The following is a 16,976-nucleotide window of genomic DNA, read 5'->3' as shown; positions in this document are numbered from 1 at the left end:
CTGTTGGAGGGACAACACCACCAAGGGCATAAGCAAACCAGGATTTTCCTGGAATACTTTGATCATAACTTCATTCTGAAAGTGACAGAGGAGCCAGTGGGGGAGGTGCTATGCTGGGACCTTGCTTTCACCAAAAAGAAGGGTGGGGAATGTGAAGCTGAAAGGAAGCCTCAGCTGCAGTGACCATGAAACGGTAGAGTTTAAGATCTTTATCAATAAACTGATTAGGAAAGAAACTGAGAACTGTCAGTTTAATGTTATTAGAATACTTCTAGAAACACCTTGAAGGTGGCCATGGTGATCACTGGTGCCAGTGATATGGACAGTGAAGAGGGTACACAGCAAGGTCACTACCTGGGACTACAGAAGAGCAGACTTTGGCCTCTTCAGTGACCTGTTTGGTGGAGTCCCATGGAATAATGCTCTAGAGGGAAAAGGTGCCCAAGAAAGCCCATTAGTATTCAAGGATCACCTCTTCCAAGCTCAGGAGTGATGCATCCCAACAAAGAGGAAGTCAGGCAAACACACCAGGAGGCCTCCATTGATGAACAAGAAGTTCAGTGTAAGATGGGATTGCTGCAAGGAGTTCATCTGGCTGAGACAACCAGCACTACCTCACCTTAAATGAAAGCAACTGCAAGCAAGACAGCTTCAAAGCATCAGAGCTGCTCCAGTAGATTTCTGAAGATCACGCTGTAACTTGGCCTAGCACAGTGGTGTTTTGAAACAAGGGGGACCACAGGGGTGGCTCCTATGGGAAGCTGCTGGAAGCTCCCGCAGTTCCAGTTCTGGATCTGCTTCTGCTCAAGGCTGATTAGCTATAGGAAGCCTGGTGAGCCTCTGCAAGTATCATACTCAAAAAAGGGAAAATGAAACTGCAAAAAAAAAAAACAAAAAACAAACCTACAGAGCAGAGCAGAGAAGGAGGTGAGAGAGCAATGTCAGTGAAGAAGGAGAGGGAGAAGGTGTCCAAGCAGAGATTTCCCCTCATGGCCCCTCAGGCCATGGTGAGATGAGGAGGAGCACAGTGGAGCAGACCCTGAAGTAGCATGATGGAGCAGACATGGATTTGTAGCCCCTGAAGTGCCACAGGTGGGCAGATGTGGAGCTGCAGCTGTGTAGGACCCCGAGTCAGAGGAGGTGACTGTTCCCGCAGCAGCCATGACTCTGTGTGCAGCCCAAGCTGGAGCAGTCTGTGCCTGAGGGACTGCACCTGTGGGAGGGAGTCATGTCCCAGGGGTTCCTGAAGGACTCTCTCCCATGAGAAGGATCCTATGTTGCAGTGGTGGAGGCTGTGAAGAGTCCTCCCCCTGAGGAGGAAGGAGTGGCAGAAACACCGTGTGGGGAACTGACCCTAAACCCTCACTCCCCATCCCCCTGTGCTGCTGAGTGGGAGGCAGGAGGTACTGTCTCAGGTACCTACTGATTCTTAACAACAATGATTTATGAAATATCTTTCACTGTAAGAACTGTCATAACTACAGAAAGCTTTTCACCAGTATATTTTATTAGGGATTCCTGCCATCATATCAACATACAAAACAATCAGGATGTTGACATATAGAAATGTGAAATTCACTGTACAAAGATAAGGCTCAAGTTACAGGTATATTCCCCTTAGTCTCCATGAAATAAAACCATTTTTAATTCTTCCCAGAGTTGTATTTATAAATGTTAGACAAACCACAAAATAGAATTCAAGTACATAACATTTTACAATATAATCCAAGCATAGACAGAAATACACAATACTGCACCCATAGATGCTCAAAAATCCATGTCTGTTATCCCCACCAAAAGGTACTAGATTGCTGCTCTCTCTAAATATGCCCAACCATATTCTTTTTGTGTATTATGTGGTCCTGGCCTTTAAGATACAGGACTGTCAAGACTTTCAGTTAAATTACTTTGATAGACGAGAGATTATCAGGAAGGAAGGGAAGGATTTTAAAAGGTCAAGTCTGAACATACGCACATGGTTTGTAAAGGCAAGCACATGTGCACACACACACTTGAATGTAGCCCTACATAAAACCTCACTGCACTGCACATTTTCTGAGACTATATTCTCATGCAGCTCAGCTACTTTCTGATAAGAGTCAATCAAGCATAGCAATACTCCTGCTTCTGAAGTGCTGTAATTTATAGAGACAAGACTATATTTTTGACATAGGATCTAACTGTTGGGATTTTTCTAAATAAGTACCAGAATAACGTAGCCTGTACGGAACAATGTCTCCATAACCCAGCAGGATACCAGCTCTCACAGCCTTCATCACTCCAAACACCTTTTCAGACACCTTTGTTAAGAACCAATGCAAGTGAGTAACTTCCCCTTAAAGATAAATGTCTGCTTTAGTTCAGTCTCCATTTCTATTAGGCTGAACAATTATTACCTCATGGGAAAGGATCATTTAGCTGCAAGTAGCACAAGAAGAAAAACACATCAAGTAACTAATAATAATGATTCTTCTGGGAAACAGACTAGCAAGGAAAAACTAAGACAAGGGAAAAAAGGCCTTTGTTTACTTTAGCCTTTGTTGGTTCGAAAATGAGCAGCAATCTAAAAGTCTGAGAAAACTGAGAAAAGGAACTCCTAAGCCCTTCATCTGTTTTATCATTCAAAAACTAAAGAAGATCAGAAGGGAAGGAGAAGTTCTCTAAGTAAATTGCTACTTTCAAACTAGATATTTGCAAAGACTTACATGAGAAACCAAGCAAAACTGATTCTCTAATATAACAAACAACTAAAGGAATTTATTCAATAGGAAATACAGATATAGTTACAAGGTGTTAAATCCAGGTCTAGTGAAACAGACTCAAAAATGTCTCCAACTCACAACTCTCAAAGCAGGAGAAAGAGATGAAAATCAGTTTCCTAGTTTAAATATTAAATATGCCTGCACTATGACTGGGACATGGAAAAAACCAAAACCTTTCTCCTCTTAAATACAGCCTCTGTTGTCTTCAAATGCTGTCAGCGTTGTCAAAATTTTAAGTATATTCTCTAAGCTATATTGCAATACCTTTAGATATACAAATCCACGTTACACAAAACAGCATTAGATCTTGCAACTGGGCTCACAGTACCAGGGAAAGAAAGTAAATATGCTGCTATACATGATAGGAAGCATATTAGTATGCACAGAAAATATGTTGTCTTAAAGATTAGTGATAATGGGCCTCGAGGCTGAAGATGCATCTCCAAGTGTTTAGGCCTTTAACTGTGAGTCAGCAGAATATTTTATATCAACCGTACAGCCTAATGCTTTGCTTCTAAAAAGGAATACATTTTTCTTCTGTATAATTTCTAAAGTAGGTCACTCACCTACTGATGTAGCTAGGGTTTGCCTTGCCTTTTTTTCTTTTTTTTTTCTTTTTTCCTACTTTCTAGTATCTTCTTCCACACGTTATGTACAATAATCTACACTTAAACAGTAGACTCTCTCACAGAACATACGTGGACTACCTAGTAGAGACTTTCTACAGCACTGATAAAGTAAGACAACCTGACATGTAAGAGGAAGGATCATTGCTTTCCGTTCTGCTCACTTCCCCAAGCTTCACTACTGTGCCTTTCAGAAATTCTTCTGCACACTTAGTGTCCTTTCACCTCCCTCAGCTAGCCCCTACTGAACTTGAATGAACTTTCTATATATTTGCCAAACCACAATCCCTCTGTATAAACCTATATTAAACTCATTCATTGTCCAGATAATCATTAAAAAAAAAAAAAATTGCTAAAAAACTAAAAACACCCTACATGTCCTTGTGCATTATTCTTGCCAATTCATACATTTAAATAACATCAGAAGGTGTCTTTTGCTAAAAATTTATGAAAAATTTTAAACACATAAAAATGTAAAAAACTAAACAGAAAAAACAAACAAAAAAACAAATCCCGAAAACCCAGCATAAACTTTGCTTGTATAGGCATTGGTTAGAAGAGATTGATGTACTAAGGAGTATATTCAAAAATCTTTTCCTTTCAGTTTCATTGTATTCGATGTCATGGATGGATTGAAAGGTTAAGGAGAATGAAGCTTACTGTGACCCTGTCTTACATAATAGATGTAATATGATGCAAAAAAGTAAGATGAACAGGAAGTCTGAAATGCAATTAAAATAATGCTGCTTCTTGGTCACTGAAAGGTGACTCTATAAGCTTGTAACTAAAGGGGCAATTTAAGTGTGTGAAGGAAATTCAAGAACCCAAAGCCTGTAATGAACTGGATATGAAGACAGCTACCAACCGATGGCCCCAGGGATGTTATGGAAAACTTGCATTAACTGAAATTTTGAATATAGCCCTTAGTTGTATCATACTTATTTAAAATTTAGAAGCTTCCCAGCATGTCATGAAAGAAGTTTATTTTGCAAGCCACCCACTGCCTAAGGGGGCAGTAATATTCAATGTGAAACTGCTGAAACTCTGGTGTCTGACGGATTTCATGAAGAAAAGAGATTTGAAGGTCCGACTCCAACAGAACAAGAAGAAGAGGAAACACAAAGAACAACAGTCCAAAGCCTACAAGGAGAAGTCTGGAGAAACTCTTCACGAAGGCATTCACCTCTAGGTTGCCCATTAGAAAGTCACAGCTCCACGTAAGCGCCCTCCGAGCTTCTTTCAGTTCTTCCTCCTCTGCAATCAAAAATGCATTTTCATCTGCTTCCAGTTCCTCAAATGAATCTGTATCATCTTTCTCATTCTCTGCTCTTGGACAGGTATCAAAGAGCATGTCAATCTCATCATCAACTGGGGTGGGCAGCAAACTGGCACTAGGATTGTATACCAGTTCTGAGATTGTTAAAGGTTCTTCTTTCATCTTTTCTTCCTGTTCAATGGCAAGATCAAAATTCTCCTCAGTGTCCTTAGCTGGCGAACCTGAAGTCACAGGTACTGAAATCTCATCTTCATTTGGCAGCTGTATACCTGAAAAAAAGGAGATGAAAAGAGTTTTCTGCCTTCCTGGTAGCAACACTCATCCTTCCAATAGAGGTTAGAAAGAACATTTTGCAATCATTTTCCATATTGAAAATAGTCCATACACAATTAACAAGCCATGGAAAAGCTTTCTGAAAATCTCCAGAGAAGGGCAACATTTTTACAATACTGCAATACATCAGATCTGCTTAACTTTGTTTGGTGCAGCTAGAGCTAACAATGGTGTAATGCAAAACAATAAAAGAACAGTGTATTTTCTACTGGCAGTCAGTAGAATGAACACCTGTTCATTCTGTTATAAATGAAAACCTGGCACATATGTGAATTGGTGCTATTTGACGTATAATAATAATAGTAAAAACAACAACAATGACCCATCTGTGTCCAGTTCTGGGCCCCCCAGTTCAGGAAGGATATCGAGGTCCTGGAGCAGGTCCAAAGGAGGGCAACCAGGCTGGTGAAGGGACTCGAGCACAGACCCTATGAGGAGAGGCTGAGAGAGCTGGGGTTATTCAGCCTAAAGAAGAGGCGGCTCAGGGGAGACCTCATCACTCTCTACAACTCCCTGAAAGGAGGGTGTAGCCGGGTGGGGGTTGGGCTCTTTTGCCAGACAGCTTTCAACAAGACAAGAGGGCATGGTCTTAAGTACTGCCAGGGGAAGTTTAGGTTAGATATTAGAAAGAATTTCTTTACGGAGAGAGTGATCAAGCATTGGAATGGGCTGCCCACTGAAGTGGGGGATTCTCCATCCCTGGAGATATTTAAAAAGAGACTGGATGTGGCACTCAGTGCCATAGTCTAGCAACCGCAACAGTGGTTCAAGGGTTGGACTCGATGACCTCTGAGGTCCCTTCCAACCCAGCCAATTCTATGATTCTATAATTCTATGATTCATTTCTTTAAGATGAATGAGGACAGTGGTAAGATAATGGCTTATCTTGGAAATATTTAATAGAGCATGACATTAAAAAGAGACAGTGGATTATCATTACAAATTCATATTAACAGTAGAGAGGGTAAGAGGAACGCTGACACCCAGTATGAGGTGTCATTGAAATGGAATAAAAACACCTTGTGTCTTTCAAAAGTTCTCTCTCCTCATGTCTCATTTTTCTTCAGTCACATTTCTATCCTTCATATTCAGTCTGTCTTTTACCTCTCCTTTAAATTTTTCTCTTTCCCTTAAAGAGGGGCTTTTCTCAGCCTTACTGGAATGCATGCTTCCTATGACTCCACTATCTGTCTCAAAACTGACTACCCTTTTTCCAGTCTAACACTAACAGCAGCCCCCAAGGGAAGTGGTGGATTCCCTCACCCTGGAAAGTTTAAAGTCTGAGTTCCACGGGGTGCTGAGCCATGTCACATCAACAAGTGCAGCACATTCCTGTAGATGGAGAGAGCAAGCAGTAGTGCTCCTTTCATCAGTGCCTAGCCATCAAATCTAGTCATAATGAGGAGATGCCTCCTCATTAGCTTAACTTGATTGTGAGCTAATCATTTCTTACCTCAAATGCTCTGTCCTTGCCTATCACACCCCTCTTAGAAATGCATCACATTTCAGCATTAAGTATGTTCTGTGCTGATGCCTATAGTCTGTAGCAGGAGGAGCCATTCTTGCTCCTGAAGCTCGACGAGCTGCTGGTCTCTTCCAGGACTCCAGCCACCATACAGCGCTTCCAGGGTAGAAGTGTAGCGGGAAGAGCCTTTCTTGCTCCAGAGGCTCGACGAGCTGCTGGCCTCTCCATGCCTCGCACCAGAGTGAGCTGAGGTTCCCTCTGTGGGTGTGTGTCCCACCTTTATTGGTCCCCTGATCTTGCTCTTGCCCAATAGGGGCCTGTCCTAATCAGGCACAGGTGGACTCACACCCACTCACTGGCAATTCGAGGCACCTGGTTTATCTTGTTAGTCTTTGCATTAAAAAATATACTTGCCACAGTAATCACCAGGAACATAGAAACTGACTGTAACTACGGTTCACAACAGCATGTGAACATCAGGAGGTGAGAACAGACACAGGGGAGAATCTTTCTCCTGTGCAAACTAGGAGTAGGAAATGCTTGGTTATCACACTATACTCAAAGACATCCGAGAGTGAACTCGTACCTTAAAATATAAAAGCCAAAGTTTTTTGAACTCTGTAGACCAACATTAAGCATCTAAAGCTATCTTTAGACACACAGTTTGATTTTCAAATGTGCTTTTCACTTTCTCTTAGTTGGAGTAAATGGTAAGTTGAGCCACTTAATAAGGTACCTCAATATGGATTAAAGGACCTAATTTTAACCTCACAAATTTGAGAATCCTGGCCATAGGCTTCTCTATACCTGCTTAGATGCAAGATCAGTAATACATCTTTATCATGTTTCTCATCACAGGACAGCTGCAGCTACTGCAAAGAAAGGTCACCCCACTGTATGATTCTTGAGCCTTCTCTCCTTCCCCAGAGTAAATTCCCGCATACATAACATACATAGTGAACACAAACAAGAAAGATTATGGTAATATTTCATTAAAACTGCTTTTTTTTTGTCAAATAAATGGCAAACTTATGACTTTGTGATTAACCTGTAAGAGAAAAGGCAGTAGAGGAACCTTTCAGATCCGTGTTTTCTGAAGAGGTTTCATGAAAATTTGAATGGGTCACAGTTCCAAAGCATACATCAACTTTACAATACACTGATTAGTTTCAGAGGATAACTTAAAAGCAACACCATCAGAGGAAGGCACACATGAAACTAAAACAAATACTACTTTTAATCTATCCTACTCTTTTCCTAATACAGTACTAAAAAAATGACATTCTGTACATTCCTATATATCCTGAAAGAAAAAGTTCAAAAGGTAAGGAAGAATTTTCAACTGGTTTACATATGGTTAAAACAAATTATATCAAAATAACTGTATTTTACATGAACAAAATACAACTGTAAATAAACCAAAATTTAAACATTTGGAATGGGCCTTTGCTGCTTTTCCAAGCTCATTTGATATTTAAAATACTAAATATATAAAGCTCTTTTTTTTCCTTCATATTGCCTGTAAAGTCATATTTCTCAAGACACATACTGAGGAAACAATTAACCATGGCCAAAGTAGGCCCACAGCAAAGGTCTAGTTATGTTGCAATATATATATAAGCATGCTGGGCAACTCAGAGTTTGAGAGAATCAAACGACACAAGTTCATTGTCATTATGGCACATACTATTTACAGTGCTTGCACAGACAAAGAATATCACTTTAAGGAACTAAAAATTCAAAATCATTCTACAATAAATATTCCAGTGATACAAATTTAATAAAGGAGCAAGTTTTTCAGATTATTTACTTTTTTTTTGAGAGCCTTCAAGAAAGCCAGTTATTTGAAGTAATAAAACCAGGTTAAAAAAAAAATCTATAACTTTTCCAATGCAAAAGAGAAGAGAATAGAAAAGCTAAGATAAACTTGAAGCCAATATCCTTTAATTGCTTCACAATATTGCTGAAAATCATTTTCTTCTATTCATTTATAACCATTATTCTGATACTACCCTTATAGGACTATAAATCTCTGGCTAGGTTTTGAAAATTGTACCGTTTCTTTAGTTAATTTTTTTACTATGTAAAAGATGTAAAGGACTATGACTGTAGGATTAGATTACATTTGAGAAGACTTCTTCCTTCCAGTCTTAATTTCATTTTTTTATTGGCAATTTACATTCCATAGATCATGATCTTTAAATATATATTACTGGAATATCAGACAAATAAGCTAAACTTTATTTCTTATATACCTACAGCAAAAATTAGCTGCACTTCTCTGGCAACTGGCCAAATTATACAAAGCCATAGAGATCTCATTTTGCTTTCCAAAACTTAGTACTTCCCTTCCACCAAATTCTGCAATTGCTTCAAACCTCTAACTTGCTACAGCAGAAAGGAAAATGTGAACAGCTGAATAAAGCACGAGTTTACAGTGGTCATCTGCTGTGAACAGAACGTTCAAGAGCCCTGACATAAATGTTGTCAGCTGTTAAGAGTGGTTCTAAAGGGGCTGAAACCAGCAGCTGAGGATTAGCAGGATGAAGGGCAGCCCCAGCTCCACCATTCTTAAGAAGCTGCAGCTGCTGGAACTATACTCTGAAAAGTATATCCTCTGCTTATTGAAAAATTCAGTTCACACATTGTCTGGTGGCCAGATATACTGTACATGGCTTTACACACTATTCATGTAAACACAAAAACACATCTGTAAAGGCTTTGTGAAGTGGAGAAAGGCACAAATGTGAAGATTTCCTTATTTTAAACCTACAACTGAAAAATTAGCTGCAATCCAGAAAAAGCAGTGCTGGGAATACTTTATACAGAAAGACAGCACCTTCCTACTTCTCTTACTACCTCCTCTAGAAATTCTGAGTGCTCCTTTGCTTATTTTCAATGTGGAAAAGTTTTTGTGTGCTATGAATAGAATGACCTTTTAGAGGGAAGGAGAGGGTGACTTTCTCACATGAGCAAAGTGCCTGGGTGTCACAAAGAAAATCAAGGACAGGGAAACATAATCTAGGATACACTGAACCCAAATATTCCACTACACAGGATCCAAATCAAAGCAGGATCTGCTTCATGGCCAGATGTCCAACACTCAGAAGCTGGAGGCCATAAATCTCTACTTTACCCAAATACTGTGCCCGTAGAAGACACCTGTTCTAGCTTTGCAAGTGGAGTAAATCAATGACAGTGTACAGTAACTCCATTTTAGGCAGTAACCTTGCTTTCCTGATGGCTGTTGCAGTCCTATGGGAAGTTCTAGAAAGGAGCAAAGCCGCATCACAGTTGCCAATTCACATCAGTTGCAAGCACCCCAACTCTGCAGTGTTACAGCTGCCCCCCTCCCAACTCCAGAGCTGTGTGTCACTGGTAGTGAGGACACCAGAGACTTCCACTCTGCTTTCCACACCTTGAAAAGGATACCTGAAGAGCAGAGAGACAAAAGCAAAACAGATCACGCAGCACAGCAAGCACTCTGGGATGCCTGACTCTAACCACCTTCTAGGCTGGAAAGAGCCTCTCCCAGCAGTGCTGACCCCCTTCCAGAACTAGAATTAAGCAGTGAAAAGGTGGGAAGCAGGGAGAGAGAACTGTGTATCATGGCATCAGGAATGAGAAAGCAAGATGCATCTGTGAGCAGCTCAGAGAAAGGAGAGGAACTGCTGATGGCACTGCAGTGACTTTCAGTGTCTAGACTGAGCCAAAGGAAGCAAACCTGAGAAGAGCTGAGCACTGATGCTAAAGCTTAGCACCCAAGAATCAGACAAATGGGACATTTCAGCATGCCCACTCAGCAACAGGGCTCTCCCAAGGATTTATGTATGCCCTCTGCTATGAGTTTTGCACAAGCCAACTCCAGTCCTTGGGCTGCATATGCTTATATACCAGTTTTATGCATGTGTACATCAAAGAGAATAGAATACATATAAAGAGTACTGCAAAATTAAGGTTTTTAAGAAACAATGTAGCTCCAGTATACAAATCTGTTACTGGATTGATGTCATATCAAACCAGTAAGATGGCTTTCTATATATTTGGAGCTGATATTTAACCTCTCAGGTGTAAGAATGCAAAATACATGTAAATACTAATGCTCTTTCAATTTTGCTCTTAAGTTTTGAACCAAAGGAGTTAAGTGCATTCTCATAGACACTATAGTTTCCCCTGAGCAGTGAATTTATGAAGCAAACGCAGCCAGGAGCTGTCGCTACTCAGAGACAAATCACTGCTAGAATCAGGTTCTCCCACATCTCCTGTACTTACTGCTTTCTGATTTTCAGATGTTAAAAGTGCAACAATATTCTGACCTTTGCCAGAACATTCTCATTTAATTCCTCTGTAAATACTCATGTCTGAAATGACGATTAAATTCAAAGGGATAGTTCTATAGTGGTACAGGGAAAATTAAATCTGTCAACCTATATGTGCAAAGATGTAGAAAGTAATAAGAACCTCAGAAACCACAGAGAAACAAATTTTGAAATGTCTTACTTCATCAAGGAAACAGAGACATTTAGATTGATAGGGAGAGGCAGCAATGTAGCTTTGGCAAAAGGGTTTGGTACAGCAACAAGAAAAAAAACTTTGTTTTCGTTGCTATCCAAAGCAGTATGGAATACTTTTTGTTCCTGGTACTGCACTGCTGTTAGGTGTAATGAAAAAGAGTTCCAAATCAGACTACTTTCCCCATCCACCCTCCCATACTTCTATTACTCACTATATTAAATTATTTATTTATTAAATAAAAACAACAAAATTATGGGAACCCAACCCACTCAGTTGCAGCAAAATGCTGACCTGTATCCACTACTGTACTGAGCTGCTAACAACCTGTCTGCTAATTTAAGAATTATTAAGTTTTGACAGAAATTATAATTTGCATGATATTTCTCCCCCTCAGTCTATGAAAACTACAAATTGGATTGGATTCCGATCATTCATTTGTTAGCAATTAGCAAAAGAATCCACAATTTACATAAGATATCAAAGCAAGTTTCATCCCCATTTTCAGCTCTGCTCTAGTCAGTAATTCATTTTTATTCTCTGAAGTAGCTGGTGTAACATAGTCATTCACAGTTAAGTTAATTTCCAAGAGACCACTGTTAGCATAATAAACTAAGGGGAGAGGAGGGGAAGGGAAGAGGAGAAAGGAGAGAGAAAAAAAATGAGTAAAATAAATGTAAATTTACCAGCCCCTCTGGCTGTGATCTTGGAGCCATGCCGTAGTAATCGAATGCACACCTCCTTGTCACAGTGGTTAACCATCCGCAAATGAATACTTCTCTTAGTTTGGATTTTTACAAGACACTTCACCATTTTGACTATTAATTCCTCTTTTCAAAGTCTTGCAATGGCTCTACCCATACCAGCTTTGACCTTTTATTGAGTTCCCACTGAGTTCTAAGCGACTAACACAAGTCATTCTCAATGAATCAAATGACAAGCTTCTAACATGGCCAACAAAAATATCCCAGTAGGGAACAGAACGAGAGGTTATTTTTAAACATTCCCAAATGCCACATACATACAATAAAAACTTCCACAGCATCCATCTCAGCAGTTGCTAGCATAACAGCTGAACCACACACACAAGCTTAAAAATATCCAAGGCATCAAAACATAGCACAGCAAAACAAAAGCCCAGCAATTAAGGTCTGTTTTTCACAGAACAAAATGACACTGGGGCCATTATCTTTCTAAAAGGAATAATTTTGACCACCAGTGTCAGTTCTTCGCCACTGCCTGGCAACTGTTTGTGGAAAATGTATAGATAGAAAAGGAAAAATCCATGCTGTGCTCATAAATGTTAGTCACAAAGCAAGATGGTGAGATTAAAATGCTTTCATTTCAAGCTTAGAACCAAAACTAACCTGCCAGTGTGTAAACAACAGCAGAAAATTCATACATTTGGAATGTCTATCTATGCATATGTCCTTCCTTGTGGCCAACTACTGGACACATCCATATCTACCAGAAAGATGTGTTGCCTCAGAAGGCTCAGCAACTCCCCATCCCCATTCAGCAGGCTCTTAATAAAGGCATGATGCTCATATATTGACCTGATAATTTGCTCCAGCTGGAAGCTGGAATGCAACCACACACGCAGGATAGCGGAAAAGGAGACCCCTCTTACTGGGTCTACTGAAACCAGAGGAGGTAAACTGCAAGGAGTGTACTGGGGGATGGTAGTCTCTCACTTCCCAGACTGCTTACATTTACCTTTAATGTTTCCAACATGTTGGGCCATTTGATTCTGTTATGTGACTTCCCCCCTCTCTCTGCACCAGAAAATCCATTATTTATGAGCAGATATGTAGGAAAGAAGGAGGCAGGGGAGAGAGTCCTGAAAATATGTATTTCACATCGAGTGATTTCTCTCATGAAAGACATCTGCTTCAGTGGAGTTTTTGGAAAGCATCTCATTCCCTTTACTTTTTATCTCCATTTTGTCACCACTTCGAAAGTACAATTCTGTCTTCTTTTATCATCTTTATTCTTATAACTTTCGTTGCAATCAGAATCCTTAAAATTTCATTTAAAAGGACTGGATGCTCACTGTGTACACAGCAACAAAAACTGGAAAGCACCAATTCTTAAAATAACCACCATCATGTTTAATATGCAAATGAAAGCCAAATCAAGGACACATGTGTCACCTGAGCAGAGTTATAAATGACTTCCAATAAGAGAACATTCTTGTCAATGAATAAATATGTATCATTTGTTTCACATGAGCATGATCATGCAAAAGAAGAATGAATGACTGTGAAATTTCAAGTCCCTGCCCACAAACCCTGCGAGAGAACCTAGGAGATTTATTTTAAAATCCTGAAGCTGTGTCAGCAACCCTATCTCCACTAACTCCCAGCCAGTAAGGAACAGGCTCTGTCTCCTGAAAGACAACTTTACATGACCTGGTATTGGCAACAAGTCCTCCTAAATGGTTGGAATATGTTTTTCAGCAAAGGTTTTCCAGTTAAGGAGCCTGCTTCTCTCCTCCAGAGCTCCCTATGTGCAGAAGAGAGCCAGCAATGTCCACTCTCAATAACCAACTGGTTTTGCAGCTCTTGTTACTCTCATTTTTCCCTTCTTCTACACTTCTCCTTTAGATGCTACACAACTGAAAGGCTAATGGCTGCTGGGAACTGTGTCAGAGAGACCCTTTGCATTCTTTAGAGAGGAGGAAGAAAAGATGCAACTTCTCTTAAAATTAAAAAGAAAAATAAAACAAAAAATGTCCCCCCCCAGACTAGAAAACTGATAACACATTCTTCAAAATTAATATCCTTCCTCAGCTAGCAAAATTAGTTACCAAGAAAATTCTACTTGAGCATATCAATTTTAATGTATTTGTGAAAAGTAAGTATATCATCTGTATTCAGATTTTAGAGGCACCTTAATATGATGATGGGCACAATGTTCTGTTTGCAACAAAAGTAGAGTGTTTATTTTATAGACACAAGGCATGGTAAACACCTGGAAATCTGAGAATTTGTTAATAAGTTACAGAAGAAAGCTGGCAGAGCTAATTGTTGTTAGCATTAAGTATTGTTACCATAACATGAAAGATTTGTTTGTAAAACACGCTTAGAGCACTATAAATCCAACTTTGTTGTACACAGACATGCAGATACACAGTGAAGTCAAGATCTCCTGAGTCCAGAACACTTCTTGGGAGACTAACAGAAAATTGCAAGGCAAAGTGCACAGTATCAGAAGAAATTTAAGAGGATCAGACTCCATTCCATAAGTCATAGAACGATCTCAACATTTAAGAAACTAGAAAAAAAACTAGGAGAAAATTCCATTACCTACAATCTGACCTAAGGGTGATCACTTTGGCCTCTACTAAGTCTAATGAAATATTAGAAGGAAGTAATTATCTCTGCAGACCAGAGGAATCTAAAAATAGAACCATTATTTTATTTAGAAAAGCCACTAATCTGATGAACTACATGTTTTAAATTTTGTTATGAAAAACGCACAGGCACCAGGTACATTTAGTACAGCACCATTATAGAACCTCTGCTGATGAGTTCTTTGGGCCCATCTACACAACAGAGTGCAGCACCATGTGAAGGTCTCGGCCATCAGCAGCTGGAACATCCATGTGCATACAGCCGCACCTTGTAGAAATATCAGCATGGGTCATGGAAGCTGCATTAGCCAACCCAACCCACTGTGTTCTCAACAGTATCTACAGATGCTTTGGAAAGCACTGCACGGTGTCCACTGCCACCTCAGGCCTGGACATTTATAGAAATGCCAAGGCTGTATCACATACGTAGCAAACTAAAAGCAGTTTCCCCAGTGCAACTGAGTCAGCTGTAGAGATTGATGCCTTCTCCCTTGCCACCTCCTGCTCCTGCCTTTGCCCTCACATGGGAGTTGTTGGTTTGGCTTGGCTTGGTTTGGCTTAGCTTGGCTTGGCTTCCCTTCTCTTCCCTTCTCTTCTTTTTCTTCTCTTTTTTCTTTTTCTTTTTTGTTCATCTGGTTCGGTTTGGTTTGGTTTTGGGAAGTTGTTTTGTTCTGTTTTTTTTTTAACTCCTTACAGTTCACTCTGAGGTTATTAGGGCTGGTGTAAGGGAGAAGGTGGGATTCCACAGAAGTGCATCGTGTGCATGTGGGGAAGAGAGCCAGTATCACTGTCAGAGAACTGTGAGAGAGCTTGTCATTTCAAGCTGTTATTTGATAATATAGCCAAGTATACTTCAGGAAAATACTGTAAAAGAGCTAAATATTGTTAGCTTAGCAGCTGGTGGTATTTAACTATGCATAACATATTCCACAGGAAAGCCATCAGCAAGAATTTCTATCAAACAGTAGTAGTAACAACAATCTGTCTGACTTAAAGGAAATGTGACTTTCAAAACTATGTAATACATACATTTGAAACCAAACGCCTGGTAAGCGTATAGTGATGATAAGTCAGCTGCTCCCACTAATGAATTTCATAGCTTAGAGTTTTAAGTGTGGCACAGCAGTCTTACAAGCAGCCAGCTGTTACTACTCTGCAGTGGTGGCAACAGCCTAGCAGGAACACATTGCTTGGTACTTGGCTGCCAGAAAGTCAATGTTCAGATACAGGTATTTCCCAGCCGAGGTGAATAAGTAATTGCTAAAATTAACTTCAAGTCATGTAGCCATTACCAGTCATGATAACAAGCTAAGTATACAGACTATTTAATTTACTCTGTTCTTTCTACATTCAGTGTTGAAGTGCCAAGGAATGGAAAAAAGCACGTTCATATGTTTCCTATAAAATTAAATTAGGAAGCACTCCCAAGAAAAGGAATAGACTTGGTTGTTTTCTGTTTCCATTAATTGACCACAACAAAGCAACAACAGAGGTAGTGTTTGCCAACTTCTGAAACAATTAGACCCACAGTATCTCAAGCAAGAACCACTGTTAGGTTTTGGTTGGTTGGCTTCCTTTTTTATTATGAAAAATGAAGTTATTTAAACTGTCAAAGCTGTTCATACCATTCTTTGTAATGACTGCATGTCAAAATGAAAGGCAGTGTAGTGTATGTGATTTGTAAGATACCAAGGAGTAAACAAATACATGGAAAACCCTGATCTACAAAATGCATTCAAATTGATCTTCCAATAACATAACTTTTTATAATGGGATTAAATTAGCAGAGAGTTTTTCCTAACATTAGAATAGAGGAAAAAAATCAATTAAAAAGTCAGGGGAAGCAAGAAAAACAACATACCTAGCAGCAAACTAGCAGTTTTCTGAGTTATCGAGTTACTATTTAGTCAAATGTTGAATTACCTATTTCCTGTTAAGTTCCTTTCACATGACAAATATTTTTGAAATAGCAAGCTTAACAGCAGTAATTTTCCTCACAATATATCTCACATGAGGCTTGCATACAGCTCCTTGACCATGTGATCGTTTCCCAGATTGAGGTGCAGAGGTCTAATGGTATACTCCTACTGGAGATTATTAGATTTTTTTCCATACCCCTGAGTGATTAACACAACTTTTTCCACATATTTTTATAATAAATATTAGAAGTGTTTGGCAGGAATCAGGTAAGTGACTCACCTTCATCTAAAGGAACCTCTTCCTCCTTGCAGGGAGAAGGAAGGAGGGGCTGCAGAGGTTCCATGTTGATTATGAGTTGCTTGTTCAATGAGGGAGAGCTGCGGCTCTGGGTAACACTGGTTCTAAAAATGGGGAAAACAGTGCCAGTTTATTAACAAGTTAAAAACTGGAGTCCAATGTGTCTTATGTTAGAATCCTTCTTCTTAAATTAGGAGGCCTTAAGCTATCATAGCAAGCTCTGCACACAGGATGCTACTGCCAGCCCTGTTATGTTGCACCCTCAGCAGACATAAATCTTTCAAGACCTGCAGTGTGAGAGAAGGTTTGGTGCTGGTTTACTTCCTTTTACACAGCCTGACACAGACCTTCTTGTCTCATGCAGGATTTTACCGTGTTACTTTCCACACTGCACAGGAGACATCAGTATTCAACTTCAAGGAACAAGAAG

The 16,976-nt window shown here is 39.7% G+C and overlaps 1 protein-coding gene across 1 annotated transcript in view; it reads right to left on the bottom strand.

Annotated features, from left to right (window-relative positions):
* Positions 1-1,487: 1,487 nt before the first annotated feature.
* The window catches only part of FRMD3 (FERM domain containing 3), a 123,266-nt gene continuing 107,777 nt past the window's right edge, over positions 1,488-16,976 (bottom strand). The window contains exons 13-14 of the mRNA XM_030467411.1: positions 16,529-16,650; positions 1,488-4,933 (exon numbers count right to left, since the gene is read on the bottom strand). Coding sequence (XP_030323271.1) covers positions 4,338-4,933; positions 16,529-16,650 — 718 coding nt within the window. The 3' untranslated portion in view covers positions 1,488-4,337. The remainder of the gene's footprint in view (positions 4,934-16,528; positions 16,651-16,976) is intronic.

This window comes from Calypte anna, chromosome Z (assembly GCF_003957555.1).
Source record: "Calypte anna isolate BGI_N300 chromosome Z, bCalAnn1_v1.p, whole genome shotgun sequence".
Lineage (NCBI taxonomy): Eukaryota > Metazoa > Chordata > Aves > Apodiformes > Trochilidae > Calypte > Calypte anna.
Note: the sequence above shows the minus strand (reverse complement) of the source record. Positions and strands in the feature narration are given on the sequence as shown.